Source organism: Dendronephthya gigantea, unplaced genomic scaffold (genome assembly GCF_004324835.1).
Source record: "Dendronephthya gigantea isolate DGI-Jeju-01 unplaced genomic scaffold, DenGig_1.0 000066F, whole genome shotgun sequence".
NCBI lineage: Eukaryota > Metazoa > Cnidaria > Anthozoa > Malacalcyonacea > Nephtheidae > Dendronephthya > Dendronephthya gigantea.
Window position 1 is genome coordinate 1,158,500 of NW_021163076.1, and position 23,001 is coordinate 1,181,500.

General features: G+C 40.1%; 3 protein-coding genes and 1 long non-coding RNA gene across 4 annotated transcripts; 3 read left to right on the top strand and 1 right to left on the bottom strand.

Annotated features, from left to right (window-relative positions):
• The first annotated feature begins 3,553 nt into the window (after positions 1–3,553).
• Positions 3,554–4,755, top strand: LOC114530822. Its single transcript, XM_028552436.1, has 2 exons — positions 3,554–4,103; positions 4,343–4,755. Exons 1-2 carry the CDS (start codon positions 3,593–3,595, stop codon positions 4,753–4,755), a joined length of 924 nt encoding a protein of 307 aa, XP_028408237.1. The 5' UTR covers positions 3,554–3,592.
• A 1,451-nt stretch (positions 4,756–6,206) lies between these two features.
• On the bottom strand, positions 6,207–6,873 carry LOC114530823. Its single transcript, XR_003687791.1, has 3 exons — positions 6,749–6,873; positions 6,559–6,611; positions 6,207–6,298 (listed from the first exon to the last, which is right to left on the bottom strand). It is a non-coding gene; the product is annotated as an uncharacterized LOC114530823 (long non-coding RNA).
• A 3,322-nt stretch (positions 6,874–10,195) lies between these two features.
• Positions 10,196–13,802, top strand: LOC114530812. The gene is made up of 2 exons (XM_028552427.1): positions 10,196–11,363; positions 13,378–13,802. Exons 1-2 carry the CDS (start codon positions 10,196–10,198, stop codon positions 13,800–13,802), a joined length of 1,593 nt encoding a protein of 530 aa, XP_028408228.1.
• Positions 13,803–14,404: 602 nt separating this feature from the next.
• Positions 14,405–15,580, top strand: LOC114530813. The gene has a single exon (XM_028552428.1). It carries the CDS (start codon positions 14,405–14,407, stop codon positions 15,578–15,580), a length of 1,176 nt encoding a protein of 391 aa, XP_028408229.1.
• The last annotated feature ends 7,421 nt before the right edge of the window (positions 15,581–23,001 follow it).

Sequence of the window (23,001 nt, forward strand, 5' to 3'; positions counted from 1 at the left end):
ATTCACTGGTGCAGTCTACATCGTGCTGCTTCATTGCAACTTCGTCGGTTTAAAGGGAACTGTGGCGTCTTCTCTTCAGCTAGATTCTACACTTCTATATGGGATAGTGTCATTAAACAACGTGGTTTACGTGTCTGCACACGAAGACGATGGAGGTATATACAGAATTACCTTCGACCACAACAACACTGGTATTGCTGAGAAGCTAGTTAGTAACCGTACTTCAGTCTGCAATAAAGTACATAGTTTATCCGCCTACAATGACGAGTCGTTTGCATTTAGTGACACTGGAGACTTTTGTATTAAGGCCTATAACCCTGCAACAAAGCAGTTCTCTGTGATAGTTGGCAATGGAAAGGGTACAAGAGACGGAAGCAAAGCCCAGTTTTCTCAACCAACAGGAATCTGCTTTGATTATGACACTCTGTTTGCCATTGACACGGCAATAGGCACCCTTCGCATGACAAGCAGTGTCACTAGTTTGGTAGACTATTTGGAGCATCTCTATATATTTGGAGAGACATTTGGACTTCACACAAGGAAAGGTACTTCGGTCACCATAGATATTTCGCAGGCAATCGAGAGACTAAAGCAAGTCTATACCTTTGATCAAAAGTGCGTAAATGCGGTCATGAAACTTATTGGCACAACAACTGTGACGCAAGGTCCTCAAGGAACAGTTTCGTCTGTTGTTATGGAGGATGAAGGGAGGATCCTAAAGTCTCTCCATGAAATCAAGGAACTTCTGGACCGCTTCAGTCCAGGTCTCACCTCCAAGTTTAACATTAAAAGTCTTCTAACACTTGTCGTCGAAAACACATTCTCGGAAATGAGAAGTGGTGCCACTGACATGCCCCTACAACTTGAATTTGATTACAGATTCAGTAGGGCCATCAAAGAACGGTTAAAGAGGCAATGTGTTACTCCGTTTGTATACTTTACTGCTCCAAAGTCCTACTACCCACAAGTTTTCACCACAACACATTACAAGGATTTACCCAAGTTACGTCCTCCAAAGGCGCACAAATTATCTGAGAAGCAGGTGAATGAGATGAGGAATTGGAGAGCGGTGTATGGTCAGAGTGTACCCCAGAAGACAGTTCGCAACATGACAACGAAAGACAACCCAGGAACTCTACCGATAAACCTATATGCAGCTGAATCTCCGATTGAAGAGCCTTTAGATTTCAGTGTGCTGAGTGAAGAAGCAGCAGATCCTACCTCGCAGACAGGCCCAGCTGAGACTTTGTATAAAGTAGATCAAATTGTCTGTGTTAAAGATCCTCACCAATTGTTCATAATAGCCCTTCTGCAAGATAATGTGTATGTTGGCATGAGGAGGGTGGAAGCCAAAGTGTTCATTCAAGATCCTTTTAATCTAGTTTCGTTCACTGAAGATTCGGTGAGATATGTCGGTTTGAGCAACATTGTTTGTGCTCTAACTTCCAATAAATACCGTGAAGATTCCATAGAGCTTGCAGAAGATGACCTTATCCTTCTTCTTGATGCACTTCAACAAACCAGTGAAGTCATTTCTGTTGCAGAAGCAGCTGAGACAACAGAAAAGATGATATGCATGCTGATGAAAGACGTTTGGGAAATGCCGTTCAGCGATTCCTGATAATGCGACATTTTACGTAAATTATACATATTGTATTCATGTTGATGACACAACTAATATACATGTATACTAAACTATTAAATACAATATACATCATTGATCTTTTGTTCTCTATTACACAACTTCTTAATGGCCAGAACAAGCAATATATAATATGCTCATACAACCATTTCCTATTTTTAGGGCTTTTTTGTCGTTAATTTTGCTTCCTAGCCCGTGTTTTTGGTTTCTGTTGCTGCTCTTGTGTGGATTTATTTGAATTTGTCATCGATTCCCAATATTGCAGTTCAGCATCTAGCACTTCCATTTTCCTTGTGTGTTCATTTATTATATATTTTTTTTTAACACCAAGATCTGCATCTCTGCTTCATGCTGCTTGCTTTGCATGTCCAAACAAGGTGCTTGGGCAGCGGATATTTGAGGTTTTCTTGTGAATGATGGTGTGAGGGCAGCGTCAACGACAGCGTCAATGACGATTATCATCATCAAATACATTATTTAAGCTGTCGATTTGGGCCGGAATTGTAGAAGCAACAGCAGCAGCTTCATCGTCTTGTTTCGACGATGATGGACCGCCACCAGTTAACTTAACCTCTCTCTTCTCTCTCGCCAGTTGTTTTTTCGCACAAGCCTTGACGTTTTCCCAACACTTTTTTTAATTCTTTGCATCCCTCTTCGTCACACCTGACTGGGAATTGAATTGTTCGGATACAGCCTCCCACATTTTATTTTTCTTGTGTATGGTTTTGTAATCATTCTTTTCATTTTCTAGACGATCTTTGTGCTTTCGAACTAATTCAGTTAACAGCGACCTTTCCAATTGCAAAAAATATTGTCTACTACCTTTAGCCATCTTAATCAGTAACGTCATACGAACGCATTGACATGACTAACAACTGTCTTACTAGTCTATATACCTTCCATCATTCATTAATATTCAACATCAAAGCCAAACTCCAGCAAGTCACACTCGAGTGACGTCTTTGAATTCAAATCTGCCTAATATTTTCGAGGGTGAGTGACCCCTCATTGAGCGTACACTCTCACTCCACTCTCACTCACACTTCATTTCCACTTGAGTGCATCTCACTTGAGTCCCACTCAAGTGTGAGTGTGAGTGAGCTTTTAGAATACAGGTGATAGTATTTAGGCTATTTACAGGATTTAATTACAAAGTCTAAAGGTATAAAGAATAAAAAAACAATGTACATATATTTACAAGTTTCTTTTAGGATGTTGTTTTGATCAGAAAGTGTGAGTAGCAATTTTATTTCGAAAACTTGAGAGGGTTTTACACTCTCATTTGGAATAGAATTCCATAGGTGTGCACCATCATACATGAAACTATTTTTCATATTATTTGTTCGAGGTTGTGGTAAACTAAGTCCACTGGAAATATCCCGAAGTTGGTAATTTACCATTCCACTTTTATAAGTGTACAGGTTTGTGAGTGATTCGGGACCCATTTTATTCAAAACTTTGTACATTTTTTTTGCCTTTGCCTTTTTTCTCATCAATTTGAGTGGCTCCCAGCCTAAGGCGTGTAAAGCAATACAGTGATCTACATCATTTGTCATACCCTTGATAATTTGGAGTTTTTGAAGTTGTTTCGACTGCGTTTCGCCAAATACATCCCACACTTCACAACAATAGCGAGCTTAAGCAGAGCGCGTCATGACCGCGATGACGACGCAAAAATATGCGGAGTGGGACCGGGGCGACAGCGTCATGTCATCGTCCTCAAGCGGTTAAGCATGCTTACGATTCTCCGGCAGCCGCCAGCCGGACGCGCGAGCTACAGAGTGGCGCCATTTTTCAAAAATGTTCTTTCGTGAGATACGCAATTTCGCCTCCCTATGTTATGGCTTTGGGTACATCACGGCCGAAGAATACGCTGTTCTGCTTGAGGGATACCAGTCAAGCAATCCAGAGTTTCCTTACGATGAGTATCCTGCTTTTGACCTCAACAGCATGGATGAGGCTGAATGTCTTGCAGAATTTCGGTTTGAGAAACGACATATCCCTTTGCTTGCAGAAGCACTAAGAATCCCAGCATATTTTACCACACCGCAGAGGAGCCGTGTAAATGGATTAGAAGGCCTGTGCATTTTGTTAAAAAGATTATCATATCCTTGTCGTTACAGTGATATGATACAACGCTTTGCGTACCCTGTTCCTGTTCTGAGCATGGTAACAAATGAAGTACTAAATTTTCTTTACGAGACTCATGGTCATAGAATATTGCAGTGGAACGATTTACTTCTTAATCCAGCAGCACTCGAAGATTATGCTCATGCGATATTTAACAAAGGAGCGCCCTTAAGGAACTGCTTCGGATTCATAGATGGCACGATTAGACCAATTTGTCGTCCTGGTGAAAATCAGCGTTTTGTTTTTAATGGGCATAAACGACTACATTCGCTAAAATTCCAGTCAGTTGCGATTCCTAATGGACTGATTGCAAACATGTACGGTCCTGTAGGTACGTCAGCAAATTTGTTTTGAAATGTTTTATCAGAAATTGGGTTTATTTTTAATAATAATATTGAAAGACAAATAGTTTAGGACAATTAGGGCAAAGAAATATGTAAGTCTTGTTATTCCATACTGACAATTAAACTGTTTTTATGGTCATCACAAAAAATGCTGCGAAATGCAAATGGATCCCTATGAAAAGTGTATAAATACCATTCACCTAATGTAATGCCGTTATTCTTTTAGAGGGAAAAAAGCATGATTCTGGAATGCTAACAGATTCAGGTCTAATGGCAGAACTGGAAGGAAGGGCATATTCAACTGATGGACAAGCCATGTGTCTCTACGGTGACCCTGCTTATCCATTAAGGGTACACCTTCAAGCACCTTACCGTGGAGCCCAATTAACAGAGCAAATGAAATTTTTCAACAAATCAATGAGTGCTACAAGAGTCTCAGTTGAATGGCTGTTTGGAGACATCGTTAATTACTTCAAGTTTGTTGACTTCAAAAGAAATTTGAAAATAAGACTTAGCAGTGTGGGGAAAATGTACTTAGTATGTGCTTTGCTGCATAATTCACATACCTGCTTGTATGGTAACCTGACTTCAGAATTTTTTGGAGTTGCTCCACCAACACTTCAGCAATATTTTGGTTAATTGAAAAACTGTGCAACAATGTATAATTTGGAACAAATAAACATAATTTACAAACTATAGAACTTTAAATAGAAACAGTGGTGTAATCAGCATGATAAATTAAACCTGCTATGCTAGGATAATATTTTGGGGCCGGTTGTTCGAAAGGCGTTTAGCTTAAACGGTGGATAAGCAAAAGTTTAAACTTACATCTTGTGAATGACTAAATCTGCATCGTATGCATTAAATATGTACTTCCATTGACAATTAAGCTATTTACATCAAAATATTTCAGCTCAGTTGTTCGATAAATATACAGTTTTGTTTTCCATTTTGAACTTATCCACCGTTTAAGCTAAACACCTTTCGAACAACTGGCCCTTGGTGTGCATTATTTTGAAAACAATCAATTTCTGAATCTATCTTAACATTTGCATAAAGGGACTGAACGTTCAGGCTGGCTACACCACTTAAAAGAAACTGTTAAACTATTGTGTAACACCTGCCTGTTTCATAATAATATAAAAAGTTATAATTTAAACTCAAACAAACATAGTTTGATCCCCCACCCTTCTGAAGAGAGGGATAAACAGTTCTAAAAAACAAGAATGAGGGTGTGCATCTTTTGCACAATAATATTTTGTTAAGTTTTTTGCATGCTACAACTATTAAATGAGTTCAACTATATTATTAATCAATTCTGCAGTAGTCGCAAGTTTTCTAAAAAAAGTTTTCAAAAGTAGAAGATGGAAAGTTAAAAAAAAAGAAGGGGGAGGGTAAAACCTTTCTGAACAATGTTTAATTTATGTGATTTTGAACAAGAACTATGAACTAAATCAACTAATTTTCTTTGAGGTTTTGCAAATATGACAGAATTGATTGTTGCTGTTGCATCATCATTAAATTCTGTTGCTGCTGGTGCTCTTGTTGACAAGCATTATCTTTCTGCTGTTGGGATAGCAATTCCAAAAGACTAGATTGAAACTGTTGTTGCTGCTCCATTCGATTATTTTGAGCTTCCTCGGCACGCTTCTTGGCTTCGAATTCAGCTTTCCTAAGGTCATAGTCTAACTTTGTCCGCTCTTTTAAAAACTCTATTGCTTCATTTCCAGTTCTCCTTTTCTTAGCTGGTTTTCCTTCCTTGCCTTCATTCTTTCTGCTTTTAGTTTCTCCCAGAGTCTCCATTGCCACCTGACGTATTCCTGCTGCAGTTTGGCAATCCTCTTCCAATTTCTTTATCTTTGAGGTGTTAATGGGGACTGTTGACTCCATTTTCTCAATAATTTCTTCCAGTAAATCAAATCTTTCATCAATATCTGGGTCTATTCCGGACTGATTCATCTCTTCACGATTTCTTTTTTCAAACCATTTAATAAGTTTGTTCAATTTGTCTCGCAAATATCGTTGACTCACATCAAACTTTGGGTGGTCCAGAGCATTAAGCTTATCTGAAATGTCGTCCCACACTTTACCCCATTCAATGCTTCCTTTTTTATAGATAAATAAATCACTGACCAAAACTTCCCTCAGGAACAAAATATCATGATCTTCTGACCAAGTTTTACTATCAAAAAATTACATAATAGATATATAACAAATACAAATATGAATTTGCTTGAATTAGATGGCAGACTAACTATCCCTTCTCCAATATTTTCCCTTCACAATAAAAATTTTCTGGTGTCGGAGCTGTGCCATTAGAACAAGTTCAACATGCACAAATTGAACAAACCCAAATATTAACGTAGTAAAATGACCACAAACAAATTTCCTCTCATTAAAATGAATTTAGAAACATAAAACCGACAAAGTAAGGAATCTCACCTAATTGGCTTTGTACTACAAGCTGCGCTAGAATCCATCGAGAATATTCAATTCTAGTAAACATTCAAATTAAAAAAAATTTGCTATCTTTATTGATAACGCAAGTCAAATGAACTATTAAAATGAGTTCGGCAAACAAAAGAACCGGAAAAATACCCAAAAAATGGAAAAACAATGGAAAAAAACTTACGTTATAGCCACAACGGGAAATCCTCTAAAATCACGTCGTATTGGCGACCACGACAACGCAATCTCAGGAAAAAACATGCGCAGTAGCTTTCAAGTGGGTCATTTCACTTCCGGTTTGTCGTCGTCGTGATCCTGACGTGCTTTGCTTAAGCTCCCTAATAATTGAAGTGTGGACGAACAATAGCATTATATATTTGCTGACGCAGCGTGCGAGCCTGAAGTGAGTGAGCAATTCTAATTCGTACAGAGCTCTAAAAGTAAGATTTTACTTCCGTTTTTTGAACCAGCATGCATTGCTGTTAACCGACCAGAATGCATCACTGTGCACTGCTGTTAACTGACCAGAATGCTTTGCGTACATGATGCTATAAATACAGCAAATCTGAGTAGTTTACTTAGTTGATTTACTTAGGTTTAAGTATATCGAAGTAAATTCTACACATAATATATCCAACTCGACTGATTATAGTCGTTCGCTGGCTTTATAGCATTATATCATAACTCAGTTGTAACGACTTGTACAACTTTTAATCGTGGCTGTTTGTGCTATACATTTGACATTTGCTATGCATGCGAAATGTTCTTATTTAATTCATGCTGTTAATAAATAAAACTGATAAAATAAGCAGATAACGATGCAATTGCTTTGCCTTTGGTGTATGTATTATTCATTATATGGCCTATAGATTCCTGCCTGGTCTTACACTATACTGAATTTGCTTAGTACAAACAATTTATAACGCTGACTGAAAAGAGACATTTTTGTGTTTGTGTTCCTTGCTTTAGGAATTTATTTTGTATTCAGCAGTGAAGACTTTTGGAGTGATGGTAATTTGAAGTATGTATAAATGTGTTTATTTTATACTTGAAAAGCATTTCAGTTAAATGTCGTTACCAAACAGTTTGGTCGGTAGACTTTTTGTTTGAGTCTGATTTGATGTAAGGCATACTGTAGAATATAGGCAGTCAAGAGACATTGGCATCAAGAGTTCAGGCAATATGGGTACAGTGGACAGAAAAGTATAGCCTTTTAAATTCAAATTAGCGAACAGTGGACAGAAAAGCATAGCCTTTTAAATTAAAATTAGCGATAATTGTAAGTGATTTGATTGTTCTCGTAGGTTTTGATCGAGTTAATAATACGCGACAAAAACTTTTTTTTACAAAAGAGATCAACTATACCTAACTTAATTCGTGCTTGTGCTGGTGTACGCATAACTAGAAAGTCTTTTGTTTATGGCTTATTAACTTGCTTGAAGCAATTATAGCTTCTCTGAGTGATGAATTCAATCGAATACGGCATTATGCTTGATTTAAATCTGAAAGGTTATATACCTTTTTTATACACACTGTATAATAGAAGGCTTTTCAGAAGAAGGATGCTTCGCATTAAAATATTGACAGCATATATTAAATATTAAAGCATCATCTAAAATTGTAAAGTCCCGGTCATGCTAGTGGAATAAGCACAAACAGAAATATAAAAGAAAACTTTGAATTGAATATTTTTTCAATTCACTGCGTTGTGTGCTCTCATATCGTAATGAATCTAAAAGTCTCTATTATGAGCAGGTTCCTTGCATTTTTCTTATTGTGAAGTACCGTAAGTGCAATGGGAGCGATTCATGCACCGCATGAGTAATTTTGTTTTGACGTCAAACTCTTGTTGTGATAAAAAGTCAAATAGACAACTTGTGGCTCACTTGCATGATTATCTATTGCTTGACAAAATGTTGAAGTGCTGGGCTGCTTTTGCCATCAGGATTTCCGATTCCATGTGACCTTCCGCTGTGTATAAAGCTTGGCACTAATATAATTGTAAACTCATTTCAACCAACTATTCATTCGATTTCGAGCAAGTTTTGAAAGGTAACGTTTTGAAAGGTTTTGTGCGTCCCAGTGACTCTAAGAGCTGTGCCGGCGGGGGTGTTTACACCCCTGGTAGGGCCTCCCAAGCCGGAAAGGTCAAAGAGTAGGGTCCAGACTAAAGACAGTCCCACGACCCTCTAGATGTGGAGGTTAGGCTTGAGGCTAACAACCTCATCCTGTAAAAAAAAACACTTGCTACGGAAACAGCAACGAAGACAGCCAACAAACTGCACGCAGACCTTCCAAGGTCTTCGAACCGTATGACGGCCAGTGGTGAAAGCCGGAAGGAAACTACTGGCATGAAGTTGGAAGTGATGAGTGCAAAAACCAAGACCAGGATTGGTTTTTGGAACGTACGTACTATGTACGAAACTGGGAAGCTTGCACAGGTTACAGCAGGGGCGGATCTAGCGGTAGTCACACCAATCACGCGACTAACTTAAAAATTCCGCACTAATTTAATTCAATGAAAGTGAAATAATATTTATTTTTCCGAACGCAGTCCAGTTGTAAATTTGCAGCGGCATAATTAATTTTCTAGCCGAATGAATTAAATTAACACTGATCTCTCTTGATATCCCCGCTCTGAATTCAAATTTCAAACTGCACAATCGTGATCGTTTTGGAGGTTTGGCCTGATTGTTTCTGGTCAATCTGATTGGCCCATTCGGTGGTTTCCAAGGAGACAAAAATGGTGATCGTTTTGGAGGTGTGGTCTGATCGTTTTAGAGGTTGGTTATGGGCGTTTTTCATCAATCTGATTGGTCAGATCGATAGTTTCCATGGCGACACAAAGTGTGATCGTTTTGGAGGTTGGTCTGATCTTCATTTCTTATTGGCTGTTTAATTCCTGACCGATCACGACCGATCAAGCGATCAGAGTCAGAGACTAGCCACCTCCGCAGGCATCTCTTATGTATTTATATTATGCATTTATATTTCACCGTGAGTGATATCACCGATCAGAGCCCGGTTCTTTGTAAGGGAATTCAAAAGAAAAACCGGTATAGAGCAGTTATGCGGGCGCTATATTCATGACACTATTAAATAACATGTCGTCGAGAGATGGATCTTTTCGTATTAAATATACTCGCATGTGTTCGACGAATTGAGAAGTGTACTGTTATAAGGTAAATTATCCAATGTTGATGTTTATGTAAACTATACTCTGATAATACTATAAGTTCATATAAACAATGGTCCGATAATTTAACTATGTTATTGTTAGCTTATATATTTTACCTAGGCTTTGAGGCTGCTGTTATTAGCATATATTTGTATTCGCCCGTCGCCCGTCAAATCGATTTAGAATTTCGAGCCTATTCATATTCTCATTGATGAACTACATCGTGAAGGCGTGGCAATTATCCTAAAGAAAGGAGCAGATAGATCGCTCTTGGAATGGAAACCTATTAACAGTCGCCTCATAATGGCCAGGCTGAAAGGAAGGCAAAACAACTTAACCCTGATCCAATGTTACGCTCCGACCAATGATAGCGAAGACCATCTGAAGGACAATTTCTATCTCAGGCTCCAGGCAGAGATTGAGCTGGTCCCGATGCAAGATCTTATCATCATCATGGGGGACCTAAATGCCAAAGTTGGTGCCGATAACTCAGGCAGTGACAGGGTAATGGAAAGACACGGGAGTGGCACTATCAATGAAAATGGAGAGAGACTTGTCGAGTTTTGCACAACAAATAATCTGGTGATAGGTGGGACCCTTTTCCCACATCGAGAGATCCATAAAATCACATGGTGTTCTCCAAATGGCAGAGATAGGAATCAAATTGATCACCTGATGATCAATGGGAAATGGCGGAGTTCCCTTCGGGATGTGAAGGTGAGGAGAGGAGCTGACATTGGTAGTGATCATCATCTGGTGACAGCCTGTGTAAAATTGAAACTAAAGGGTGCAGGGCGTCCAGCCAAGGGGCGCAGCCGTTTCGATGTGGCTCAACTGAAACATCCGAATGTGCGAAAATCTTTTATCCTCGAGGTGCGCAACAGATTCGAGGCTCTTGCGGAACTAGACGAGAAGGAGGATAGTATCAACGAAGGAGTAAATAAGAACTGGGCGAACATTGTTACTGCTTATAGCGATAGCGGCAAGGCATGTCTGGGCTACAGGCAGCGAAGGCCGAAGGAATGGATGTCACCTGATACCTGGAATGCAATTGAAAGTAGACGAAGGCTAAAAAGGAAAGTTATGGACTCAAAATCTCAACGGCTCAAAGAAAGGCATCAGCAGATGTACCGGGCAGCCAACAAGGAGGTGAAACGTCGAGCAAGAGCAGACAAAAGGAAGTACATGGAGAACCTTGCATCCTTAGCTGAGGAAGCAGCAGCACGCAATGAACAAGGAACAGTATATAAGATTACCAAGGTCATAACAGGTAAATGTCACACAACCAACACGCTTGTAAAGGATAAGAACGGTACCTTACTAACATCAGAGGGAGAACAGGAACGGCGCTGGACGGAACACTTTAGAGAGGTTTTGAACAGACCACCACCAACAGAAGTGCCAAACATCCAGGAAGCCGCAACCGACCTTGACATCAGCACAGACGTTCCAACAAGGAGGGAAATCATCCAAGCCATAAATTCCCTGAAGAATGGAAAAGCTCCTGGTGATGATAATTTAAATGCTGAACTGTTTAAAGCAGACCCTGAACTTGCTGCAACCATTCTGACCCCCTTTTTTACAAAGATATGGGAGCAGGAAGAAATTCCGTCAGATTGGAGTAGAGGAGTGATAATTAAGATACCGAAGAAAGGGTCTCTAAGTGATTGTAACAACTGGCGTGGAATTACCTTTCTGTCTGTGCCGAGTAAAATCTTTTGCAAACTCATTATACAGCGTATCACCCAAGCTGTTGATGACATCCTGCGAAACGATCAAGCTGGATTTCGCAAGGGGCGCGGATGTACGGATCAAATTTTCACACTACGGAACATACTCGAGCAATGTACTGAATGGAATAGGCAGTTGTATGTAAATTTCATCGACTTCGAGAAAGCGTTTGACAGTATCCACAGGGAAAGTCTTTGGCAGATTCTGAGAGCATATGGCATTCCACAACGCATTGTTAATATCATCAAATGCTTCTACTCGAACTTCACATGCTGCGTCGGCCAGGGGGATCTAAGTTTTGAAGTTAAAACCGGTGTACGGCAGGGATGTGTCATGTCGTCTGTGCTATTCAATATTGCTATCGACTGGGTTCTTCGTCGTACAGTGGAGGATCAGCGAAGAGGCATAAGATGGACTCCTTTTTCTACACTCGAGGATCTCGACTTCGCAGACGATTTAGCCCTATTGTCCCACACTCGTCAGCACATCCAGGAGAAGACAGACCGGCTCAGCACATTCAGCAATCAGATCGGCCTAAAAATTAGCTTGAAGAAGACGGAAGCCATGTGTGTTAATGTCCCCTCCCCAACAAAGATCAGGGTAGGAAGACAGGACATTCCATACACCGACAAGTTCACATACCTTGGAAGTGTGCTTTGCCAGGATGGCGGTACTGGTATGGATATACAAAACAGGCTGAATAAAGCGAGGAATGCCTTTATGAGCTTAAGATCAATATGGAGGTCAGCAAGCTACAGCACAAAGACGAAGCTTAGAATCTATTAGAGCTGTGTGTTGTCAACTCTTCTTTACGGCTCGGAATGCTGGCGAATGACGGAACACGATCTTTCAAGACTAGCGTCTTTTCACACAGCTAGCCTCAGGAAGATTCTGAGAATTTTCTGGCCCCGGAAAATATCAAATGATCAGCTTCTGAAGCAAACCGAACAGGAGGATATTCGTACCCTTATCACCAGGAGAAGATGGAGATGGATCGGGCATGTGCTGCGAAAGAGCAATAACAACATAGCCAGAATTGCAATGCGCTGGACACCTGAAGGTAAACGGAGCAGAGGGCGCCCAAAAACAACTTGGCGCAGAACTGTAGAAAAGGGACTGAGGGAGCTCAATTACAGCTGGAGCACCATTGAAAAACTGGCTAAAGATAAGCAGGGTTGGAAAGATTTCGTTGCTGCCCTATGTGCCACATAGGCATGATGGGCAGTAAGTAAGTAAAGTTTGAAAGGTAAGCATTACTTGTTCTTGCTCAATTTCTGGTATAGACTGTGTTATAAACAAATTATTTGAACTTTTAAACGGTTGTTCTTTATAGAATTAATATGGTCATGGTGTACCAGTTGAATACGTTGATACGAATGCAAAGATAAATATAGAAAAATTTCATCAGTCAATTATATATTCGATTTTTCAATGCCAAATTTGTTTGGAAGCCTGGCCTATAAATTACTAAACCAAAATCAGACTTTTACGTCTATAAAAGATGTGGCAGAGATAAAGAACTTCCTAGAACATTTTCAGCAGAAAACTTCATGATCCCATCGCCAGTGCCAAATGAGTTACAAAACTTGACTCAGATAGAAGAAATGCTTATTGCTGAAGCATTACCTATTATGAGAGTATATCTAAAAGCAGGTGGACAACGAGGATATTCAGGACATTGCATTAATATGCCGCAAAAAGTTGGTGAATTAGCTAAAACATTGCCTTACTATCCGAAAGAGTTACCTTCAGTTGTTGTTTCTGTGAAGGGGAAGGGAGGAATTCTAATGGATGTAACGGTCAGGAGAGCTCAAGTTGGAAGACGCATTGTGTTGGTTAATTGGCAAACAACCCTCAATACAAAGACCTTAAAATTAACATGGATACTTTAAATTCTTTGCCAGAGCACAGCATTCCAAATGATCTTAAAGTCATAGAATCATTGAATAAAGATGTCGGCAGCAACGATGATACAAGTGAACATTCTAGCATTGACAATGAAGATATTGTATACGATGAATGTACAGAAACAAGTAGCGTTGTCCCTGATATCGAGAATGATGAGTTAGAGTCTGAAGCGATTAGAAATGCATTGTTAAATAATAAAATTGATTCGCCTCAACTAGGGGAAAGACCATTGAATAAATACGCAACACCATTTCTTGCTACAATGGCATTTCCAACATTATTTCCAGATGGAAAAGGTGATTCGACAAACCCATGTCTTTTACGCGATGTGTTGTGGAATTTAGTTAACGCGTGGTTGAGCACACCAACCATAAGAAAAGTCATTTACATAGTGTGCACAGATATAGTGTTAGGGTCGTAAACTGTATATGTGTTGTAAAATGAATTGTTATGTAATGTTAATAGAATAGTGTAGTATAATATAACATAGGAAATGAAGGTTCGTGGTAGCACGTTGTAGCAACCGCGAAACCAGTAATAACGTAAACGGACGCAAATGTGGGCTGTAGGGGAGGAAAAAACCACAGAAAAACATCCTGTGGTTCGGTAAGAGATGCGTCAGAGAAACGCATCATTGTTTGGTAAAGCATCCTGTTTTAGTATTATAAATATAAGTTGAAATCATTGTTGTAAGTTAGTTGTGTATTAGAGCGTGAATTGTTAATTCCTGAATAAATGTAAAATTATATACAGTCCCAGTGTGTGAGATTGTGGACCAGCGAAGCGGAAAATCAGCCTTGTTTGGAGATTTTCAACATCTGGTCCTTCGAGCCGGATAGATAGTCGTGAAATAAGCGAAAGAACGTCAGGAAAATGTCGGAGATCACAACGAAAAAGAAGATGAGAGCCGGTCACAGAGGGCACGCAAGAAGATTGGTAAGTGCCGCTCGTGAGTTGGTATAAGTTTACGACGGACAACGCAAAACGGCCGTCAAGCAAATGAAGGTATCCCTTGAAGAGAGGATGGGGTTGTTAAAGAAGCTAGACGAGGAAATTCAAAACGTATTGTGCGAGGGTGACTCGAGCGAAGAGGTCCTTTTGGAGGACATCGAAAGTGCCGCGAAGGTTCAGGCAGAAATGCAAGAGGCGGTGTTGATGATAGAAGAAGTTTTACAAAACGAAGACACGACTTCGGAGTCGTTGAATACGAGCCAACAGTCGCAGCAAGCACCGAGCGTGGCGACGGGAACGTCAAGTCGAGCGAGGCTACCAAAACTCAAGGTGAAGAAGTTTTCGGGGCGAATCCACGAGTGGCAAGAGTTCTGGGATAGCTTTAAGAGCGCTATCCACAACAATGCGAATCTATCGGACGTAGATAAGTTTTCGTATCTTCGAGGATTAATTGAAGGACCGGCCAGAGCAACGATTGCGGGGTTTTCCCTTACAGAGGAAAATTATAACTCAGCAGTGGAACATTTAGAACGTAGATTTGGAAAGCCAGTGGCAATCGAACGTGCCCACGTTAGCGAGTTATTGAAAGTTGCGGCAGTTCATTCAGAGAGAGACGTACGCGGGCTTCGCACATTGTACGATATCGTGGAAACGCACTACCGTGGATTGTCGGCCTTGGGAGTGGACGAGAATACGTACTCAGGAATAGTCGTACCCATCCTGCTTGAGAAAATTCCTGACACGGTGCGACTAACGATCACGAGAGGGAAAGAATACTTAAACTGGACAGTGAACGATATGTTAAAAGCGCTCCTGGCTGAGGTCGAACTGCGAGAGGACTATCGGTTGACACCTACTGCGAAACCATTGGGCAGTGGGGGGAGAAGAGATCAGTTCAGCGCCAACGGACTACATGTCAACCGGGACGATAGATGTGCCTTCTGTATGGGGAAACACAGCCATGAAAACTGCAAAAGAGTGACGGATCTGAAGGAACGAAAAACGATAATACGTAAGTTTGGACGATGTTTTAAATGCTTAGAAAAAGGGCATTGCGCCCGTGATTGTAGAACTGGTAGTAAATGTAAGAACTGTAAGGGGGGTCACCATACCGCAATGTGTGAAGCTAAGATGAGCAGGCGCAATGAAGAAGAGCCTGCGCAAGATGAAACTGAGGCAGGCCAGGAAACTACATGTACGTTAGTAGAAAGTAATAGTAGGATTGCGCTCCTACCGCACAGGCCTTAATAAAGGGGGCAGTAGTGATAGGTTAGAGTATTGTTTGATTCTGGAAGCCATAAATAGTTTGTAACGGCGCAAGTAGCACGCGCGCATGAGTTAAGCATTGTTAGGAGGGAGTGGCTAAGCATAAGTACGTTTGGTCAGAAAACCACTAAGTCCGGATTGTGCGAGGTAGTTCTTATCGACCTGATTCCGGTCCGTGGTGGTAGGAATCTGACGCTGGAAGCTTATGTTGTGCCGGAGATTTGACGAATAAGCAACGAGCACGTGGAAGTTGTTAAGAAAAACTTCGCACATCTGCGTAATTTATGGTTTTCTGACGTATGTCGAACCAATGAGGAGCTCGAAATTGATTTGTTAATCGGTGCAGATTACTTATGGAAATTTCAGAGGGGCCAAACCATAAGGGGGGAGCCTGAGGAACCAGTTGCAATAGAAACTGAGCTTGGATTTGTATTAAGCGGTCGCTTGAAAGCAAACGAGTTAAGAGGTAGGGAGAGAATCGTAACAAATTTAGTGTCACAGCAGAAGGCAGATAATAGTAGCTTAGAGAACGAAGTTAAGAAGTTTTGGGATTTAGACTCGTTAGGCATCAAAGTATATGACGAGGTGCACAAATTATTCGAGAATTAAGTTAGTTTTAACGACGGGAAGTATTCAGTAAAGTTGCCATGGAAACAGGGTCATGATCCCGTGCCCAACAACTACGCAAACAGTCTGGCACGCATGCAAAACCAATTAAGAAAGTTGCGCAAAGACCCGGAGGTGGTTGCGGATTACGATGCGATAATCAAGGAGCAGTTAAAATCTGGCATAATTGAAGTAGTCCCTGCGCTAGAAAAGCCAAGCGATAAATTGCATTATTTGCCCCACCAAGCAGTTATTAGGAAAGATGCCGAGACCACGAAATTAAGAATTGTATACGATGCCTCTTGCAAGGAAGGCAAAAAAGGAACTTCATTAAATGATTGTTTGCACACAGGACCGTCACTAAACCCTTTGTTATTTGACATACTTGTTCGCTTCAGGGAGAATAAGGTCGCACTTGTAGGTGATATAGAAAAGGCATTTTTAAACATTGAAATTGATCCAAAAGATCGAGATTGCTTGCGGTTTCTCTCGGTAGATGATTATAAGACGAAAAAAAACGGAAATTATGGTATATCGTTTTTGTCGCGTTGTATTTGGGCTGAATGCGTCGCCTTTTTTATTAAATGCCACTATACGACATCATTTAAACAAATTTGTTGCAACTGATCCGCAGTTTGTAAGGAAAATGCTGAAGGATTTTATGTAGACGATTTAGTTTCAGGAGGGAAGACGAGCGAAAACGCGCATGAATTATATAATAAAGCTAAGTTACGAATGGAAAGCGGAGGCTTTCGATTGCGAAAATGGAAAACAAATGACGCCCGGCTAAGAGAAAAAATAAGCGAGACTACTAAAGATGCGCTACCGAAGCATGCTGCTGTCGGAGAAGAGGATGAAACGTACGCTAAGTCTCAGTTAGTTGCCCGAAGTGGGATGAAGGGCGAAAAGGTTTTAGGTCTTGCATGGAACTTAGAGGAAGATAAGATCTATTTCAATTTCGAACACATTGCGCATAAAAAAGAAAATTCAGTGCCAACCAAGAGGAGTCTGTTAAGTTTGCTAAGTAGTCTGTTCGATCCGTTGGGGTTGATCAGTGGAGTTATTGTAACTATGAAGATCCTTTTCCAAGATGTTTGTAAGACAAAGTTAGGTTGGGACGAAGAGTTTGGCGATGACATGAGGAAACGCCTAGATAAGTGGGTTAAGGACTTAGTAGCAACACGAGAGTTGTACGTTGATGGATGTTTATACGAATCGAGCATAGAAAATGTTGCATCGTGTTACTTACACGGATTTGCAGACGCGAGCAAGAAAGCTTATTGTGCCGTTGTTTATTTGGTTTACCGTACTAAAGAGGGCCAAGCTTGCGCAAAATTAGTAGCGAGTAAAACCAGAGTAGCGCCGCTAAAGGAATTGTCGATTCCACATCTGGAGTTAATGTCCGCTAGGATACTAGCACAGCTTGTAAACACGATCTGCAGTGCGCTAAGTTCGCAAGTGAAGCTAGATGGTGTTAGGTACTGGCTTGATAGCAAAACAGCGCTATGTTGGATAAAAAAATCAGGGCGAATGGAAACAATTTGTGCGTCATAGGGTAAATGAGATTTTAAAATTGACGAATAAAACCGAGTGGGCGCATGTCTCAACGAATGAAAACCCAGCAGATATAGGCAGTAGAGGGGTTCTCGCCTCACAGCTCAAATCAAATCAGCTATGGTGGCACGGGCCGACTTGGCTGTTAGACAATCCAGACGATTGGCCGCCTTATTCTGAAATTAGTGAAACCCCGGAAAGCTTGGTTGAGGAAAAGAAAAATACGGCGGCAACGGTTTTAGCGGTTAATTGCGATAGCGGTCTAGGGGCTGTTTTCGATATACGACGCTACAGTAAGCTAGGGAAACTTTTGAATATCACAGCATGGGTAAGGCGAGCGATTGACAATCTTAAAAGAGTCGCATCCAAGAGCGAACGTGAAACATCCCAATTGACTGCGAATGAATTGAAAAGAGCTGAGATCGGATGGATAAAAACAGTACAATGCGTATTGTGTGAACAAGGCAATTACGATCAGTTAGTTCAAAGGTTAGGGTTAATAGAGGAAAATGGAATTTTGAGGTGTACCGGTAGGCTCGGAAATTCGGATTTAGAGCAAGATGGTAAAAGACCAATCTTGTTACCGAAACAACACAGGTTTACACAGTTAGAGTAGTAGAAGCATGTCACCATAGAGTACACCACAGCGGGGTTAGATCCACATTAGCGGAATTACGTTCACGATTTTGGGTGCCAAAAGCTAGACAATGTGTAAAAAAGATTCTGAGCAGTTGCGTTACGTGCAAGAAATTAATAGGCAAGTCTTATCAACAACCGGTAACTGCAGCGCTACCAGAGTTTCGAGTAACCAAGGCGCCACCATTTTCACGGGTGGGAGTAGATTTTGCAGGACCACTTTATGCTAAACAAACAAACAGAGAAATGGAGAAAGTGTATATTACGCTGTTTACATGCTGCGTCACGAGAGCCTTGCATTTAGAATTAGTAGACGAAATGTCGACAGAGGCTTTCCAGCGTTGCCTGCGAAGGTTTACAGCGCGGCGTGGGATGCCCACACTGATAATTTCGGACAATGCAAAAACATTCAAAGCAACCGAAAAGGACTTGAGTAAGTTAATTAGTCATCCAGAAGTAAAGTCATTCATGAAGAATGCAAGAATAGAGTGGAAGTTTAATTTAGAAAAATCCCCATGGTGGGGTGGGTTCTTTGAGAGGATGGTAAGAAGTGTAAAAGAGTGTTTAAGGAAAACGTTAGGTACAGCTAGATTAACGAAGGAAGAATTAGCAACAGTGATAGTTGAAGTCGAATGTACGCTCAACTCTAGGCCCTTGACATACGAGTACGACGAGTTAGGGGAGGAAGTGTTAACGCCATCACACTTGATATTCGGTAGAAGGATAAACTCATTGCCTGATGTAGTAGAAGAGCCAGAGGAAGCTTTAGGAGAGAAAGAATATACGTCTAGGTTTAGGTACCTTACGAATAGGTTAGAACATTTTTGGAACAGGTGGAGAAAAGAGTATTTGATTAGCCTTAGAGAGTTTCATAGGACAAAGGGCAGGGAGTCAGCAACTGCGCCACAGATTGGAGAACTAGTTATAGTGGAGGACGAAGATAGAAAGAGATGTGAGTGGAAAATGGGGATGATAGTTGAGTTAGTCTATCCAGGCCAGTTCAAAAATTGTACCCGCTAGAGATAAAAAGCCCAATGGGAGGGGGTAGGGTAGGTACTGCGCACAAAAAATGTGCTGGCGCAGAAAACAACAAATCAAAGAGAAGCACTCCTCAGAGGAAGGCAGCGCTAGATGCGAAATGTTAATTTAAGTTAATGGAGGCTTGACTCGTAGTGTCAAGCGGGGGGAGTGTGTTGTGGAATTTAGTTAACGCGTGGTTGAGCACACCAACCATAAGAAAAGTCATTTACATAGTGTGCGCAGATATAGTGTTAGGGTCGTAAACTGTATATGTGTTGTAAAATGAATTGTTATGTAATGTTAATAGAATAGTGTAGTATAATATAACATAGGAAATGAAGGTTCGTGGTAGCACGTTGTAGCAACCGCGAAACCAGTAATAACGTAAACGGACGCAAATGTGGGCTGTAGGGGAGGAAAAAACCACAGAAAAACATCCTGTGGTTCGGTAAGAGATGCGTCAGAGAAACGCATCATTGTTTGGTAAAGCATCCTGTTTTAGTATTATAAATATAAGTTGAAATCATTGTTGTAAGTTAGTTGTGTATTAGAGCGTGAATTGTTAATTCCTGAATAAATGTAAAATTATATACAGTCCCAGTGTGTGAGATTGTGGACCAGCGAAGCGGAAAATCAGCCTTGTTTGGAGATTTTCAACAGGATGTTCCATTGACCAGTAGAATACAACACTTAATTAAATTTGCTGATAATATAGATAACAGATTCAGTTACCATTATGCAAGTCATCCACGATTTTCACACTGGGCTTTAAATATGCTGCAAAGAAAACGTACTTTACAACAAAATAGCATTTTTCTGAAACAAAACCCAGAAAAAGCTCATTTAACAATTGAGGAATTGCGTGAAATGGCTCTTCACCAGCCTCGTCCCCGGCGCGTGTTTTATCAATCGGTGTTTTATTAATATTAATCGCGTAGTAATGTTTGTCTCGCGGGAGGACACGCACGAAGCGACAGCGTGGGGGAGAATGCGCCTGGCAGAAAATGTTTCGAAAAGTGAAATTTGTGTCGAAAAGTGAAATTTGTGTCGAAAAGTGAAATTTGCATTGTTGATAATCTTTGATACCTTGAATAAGAACAGCATTACAGTATTAAATGGTTGAAGAACTTAACAAATCGTTTGAAAATGTGAATATTGAAGGTAAATTCTTATATTTTCTTATATTTTCTGCAATCGCGCATAATACATCTTCGGATTCTTCGAATGTTTCTTCCGCCATCTTGAATACATTTTCTGCCAGGCGCGTTTTCCCCCACGCTGTCGCTTCGTGCGTGTCCTCCCGCGAGACAAACATTACTACGCGATTAAAATTAATAAAACACCGATTAATAAAACACGCGCCGGGGACGAGGCTGGCTCTTCACGGTAATTCAAAACAATTTATGTTTAAATTGTCGAGATATGTTAGCAATATTACTGGAAGTTCAGCATATTGGTATAAGGTTAGGGAAGATTTGAAAGCCATAATTGAACATAAATCAGTTCCAACTATTTTCTTTACTTTTTCTTCTGCCGATATGCATTGGCCCGAGCTGTTTTGCCAAGAAGAGAGTAAATTGAGCACTGATGAAAGAAGGCAAAATGTCATTGATAACCCACACATCGTTGACTGGTTTTTCACAAAGCGTTTAGAAAGTTTTTTAAAGCATTGGCTTTACGGTACTCTTAATGCCAAATGGCACGGGTATAGATACGAATTTCAAGCTCAAGGAAGTATTCATTGTCATGGTGCAGCAAAACTTAGTAGTGATCCAGATTTGTGCATGCTTTCCAAAATGCAATTAAAAGGTTTTTTGGCGGAGAAACATCTTTCTACTACAGTTTCTAATGATTCTACTATATTTGATACCATTCAGAAAGGAAAATCGGCAAGTCGAAAGATTTGTCAATATGTGGACATGATATTAACATATCAACTGTTAATCTACAACCACCTGCTATTGTTCCATGGACGAAGCCGAGTGTTCATCCATGCAGGGTAAGATACGCTGATATAAAACTAGATCATAAGTTCGAGAGCGACTATACTGATTTGCTGAACACAGTACAAAGACACACGCATTGCAGTACTAAATATTGTCTTCGACATGAACGGAATAGGGACAAGTTGATTTGCCGCTTTAACTTTCCGTTTGATAAATGTAAAGATGGAAAAGTTAATTATAAAGCTGTAGTAGTTACAAAACGAAATGATTGTCGATTAAATAACCATCAACGTCTTCAACTTCAAGAATGGAGAGGTAATTGTGATCTTCAAGTTGTGATTGATCATCATGCTTGTGTTGAATATTTAGCTAAGTATGCTGCTAAATGTGAGCAGAAGTCACCAATGATGCATGATATTTTCCGATCTGTGATGACAAACAATGAAAACTTTAGTGATTCAAAAAAAAACATTAAAAAACTTGATAAAAACGTTAGGAGAAAGAGACTTCAGTGCCCAAGAAACAATGCAACAATGTGAGAAACTTCAGAATGCAGTGAAAGATGTGCATGTGCATGAAGAATCAGATAAAGAAAGTGATAAACCGTGTTTAAACCAAGAGGAGTGGATGTTAATTGCTGACTATCATAATTTACAAAATTTTGAGGTAGATTATTTAAAAGCTTTTGAATATGATTGGAAGTTGGATAATAATTCTATTCCTCTGCACAAAAAGATGAAATGCCAAACTGGATTAACAGGCATAAAGATGATTTTGAGGCAGCTTTACCTGAACAGTTAACTGAAGTAGACATTTCATCTTTTACTGAAATGCAAAGAAATGCATATGATATTATTGTGTCGCATTCTGAGAACACATGTAGAAAGCATCCACTACTAATGGTGCTGCTGGAACAGGAAAAAGTTATCTTATAGCTGCTGTAAAACAAACCTTGAAGGGAAAATGTGTAATAACAGCCACTTCTGGTAAAGCATCATTTAATATTAATGGGGTGACAATTCATTCTCTTTTGAAGCTTCCAGTAACTTATAAATATCAGAAAGATCTAACTGGCCAGTCCTCTCGTCATGCTACAAGATCGTTTGGCCAGTACTGCTGAATACATTTTGATTGATGAGTGTTCTGTTAGGTCAAAAGTCTTTTGGCTAGATTGATAGACAATGTAGACAAGCCACAGGTTTACATGAACAAATATTCGGGGGAAAATCAGTTATTCTTATTGGTGATCTTGCCCAATTGCCGCCGGTTGGGGATAAACCGTTATACCATAATAATCCAAGTAACTCAATTGCTAAACAAGGATATTGTGCTTACCATATGTTTGATAAGGCAATGATACTGACAGTTAATAAAAGGGTGCATAGTGAAAATCCCAATCAGCGAAGATTTAGAGAATTACTTTTTCGTCTGCGAAGTGGCGATTCTTCTGAAGATGACTGGAAATTGCTATTAACTAGGCAACCCAGAGAAGTTACGGAAATAACAGAATTCGAAAGCAGTTCTCGCTTATATTTCAGTAATGCTGAAGTTGCAAAATATAATTACGCCAAATTAAAAGAACTCGAAGTTCCAATTGCATTTGTACATGCAAAACACAATAAAAAAAAGCCATGAACATAA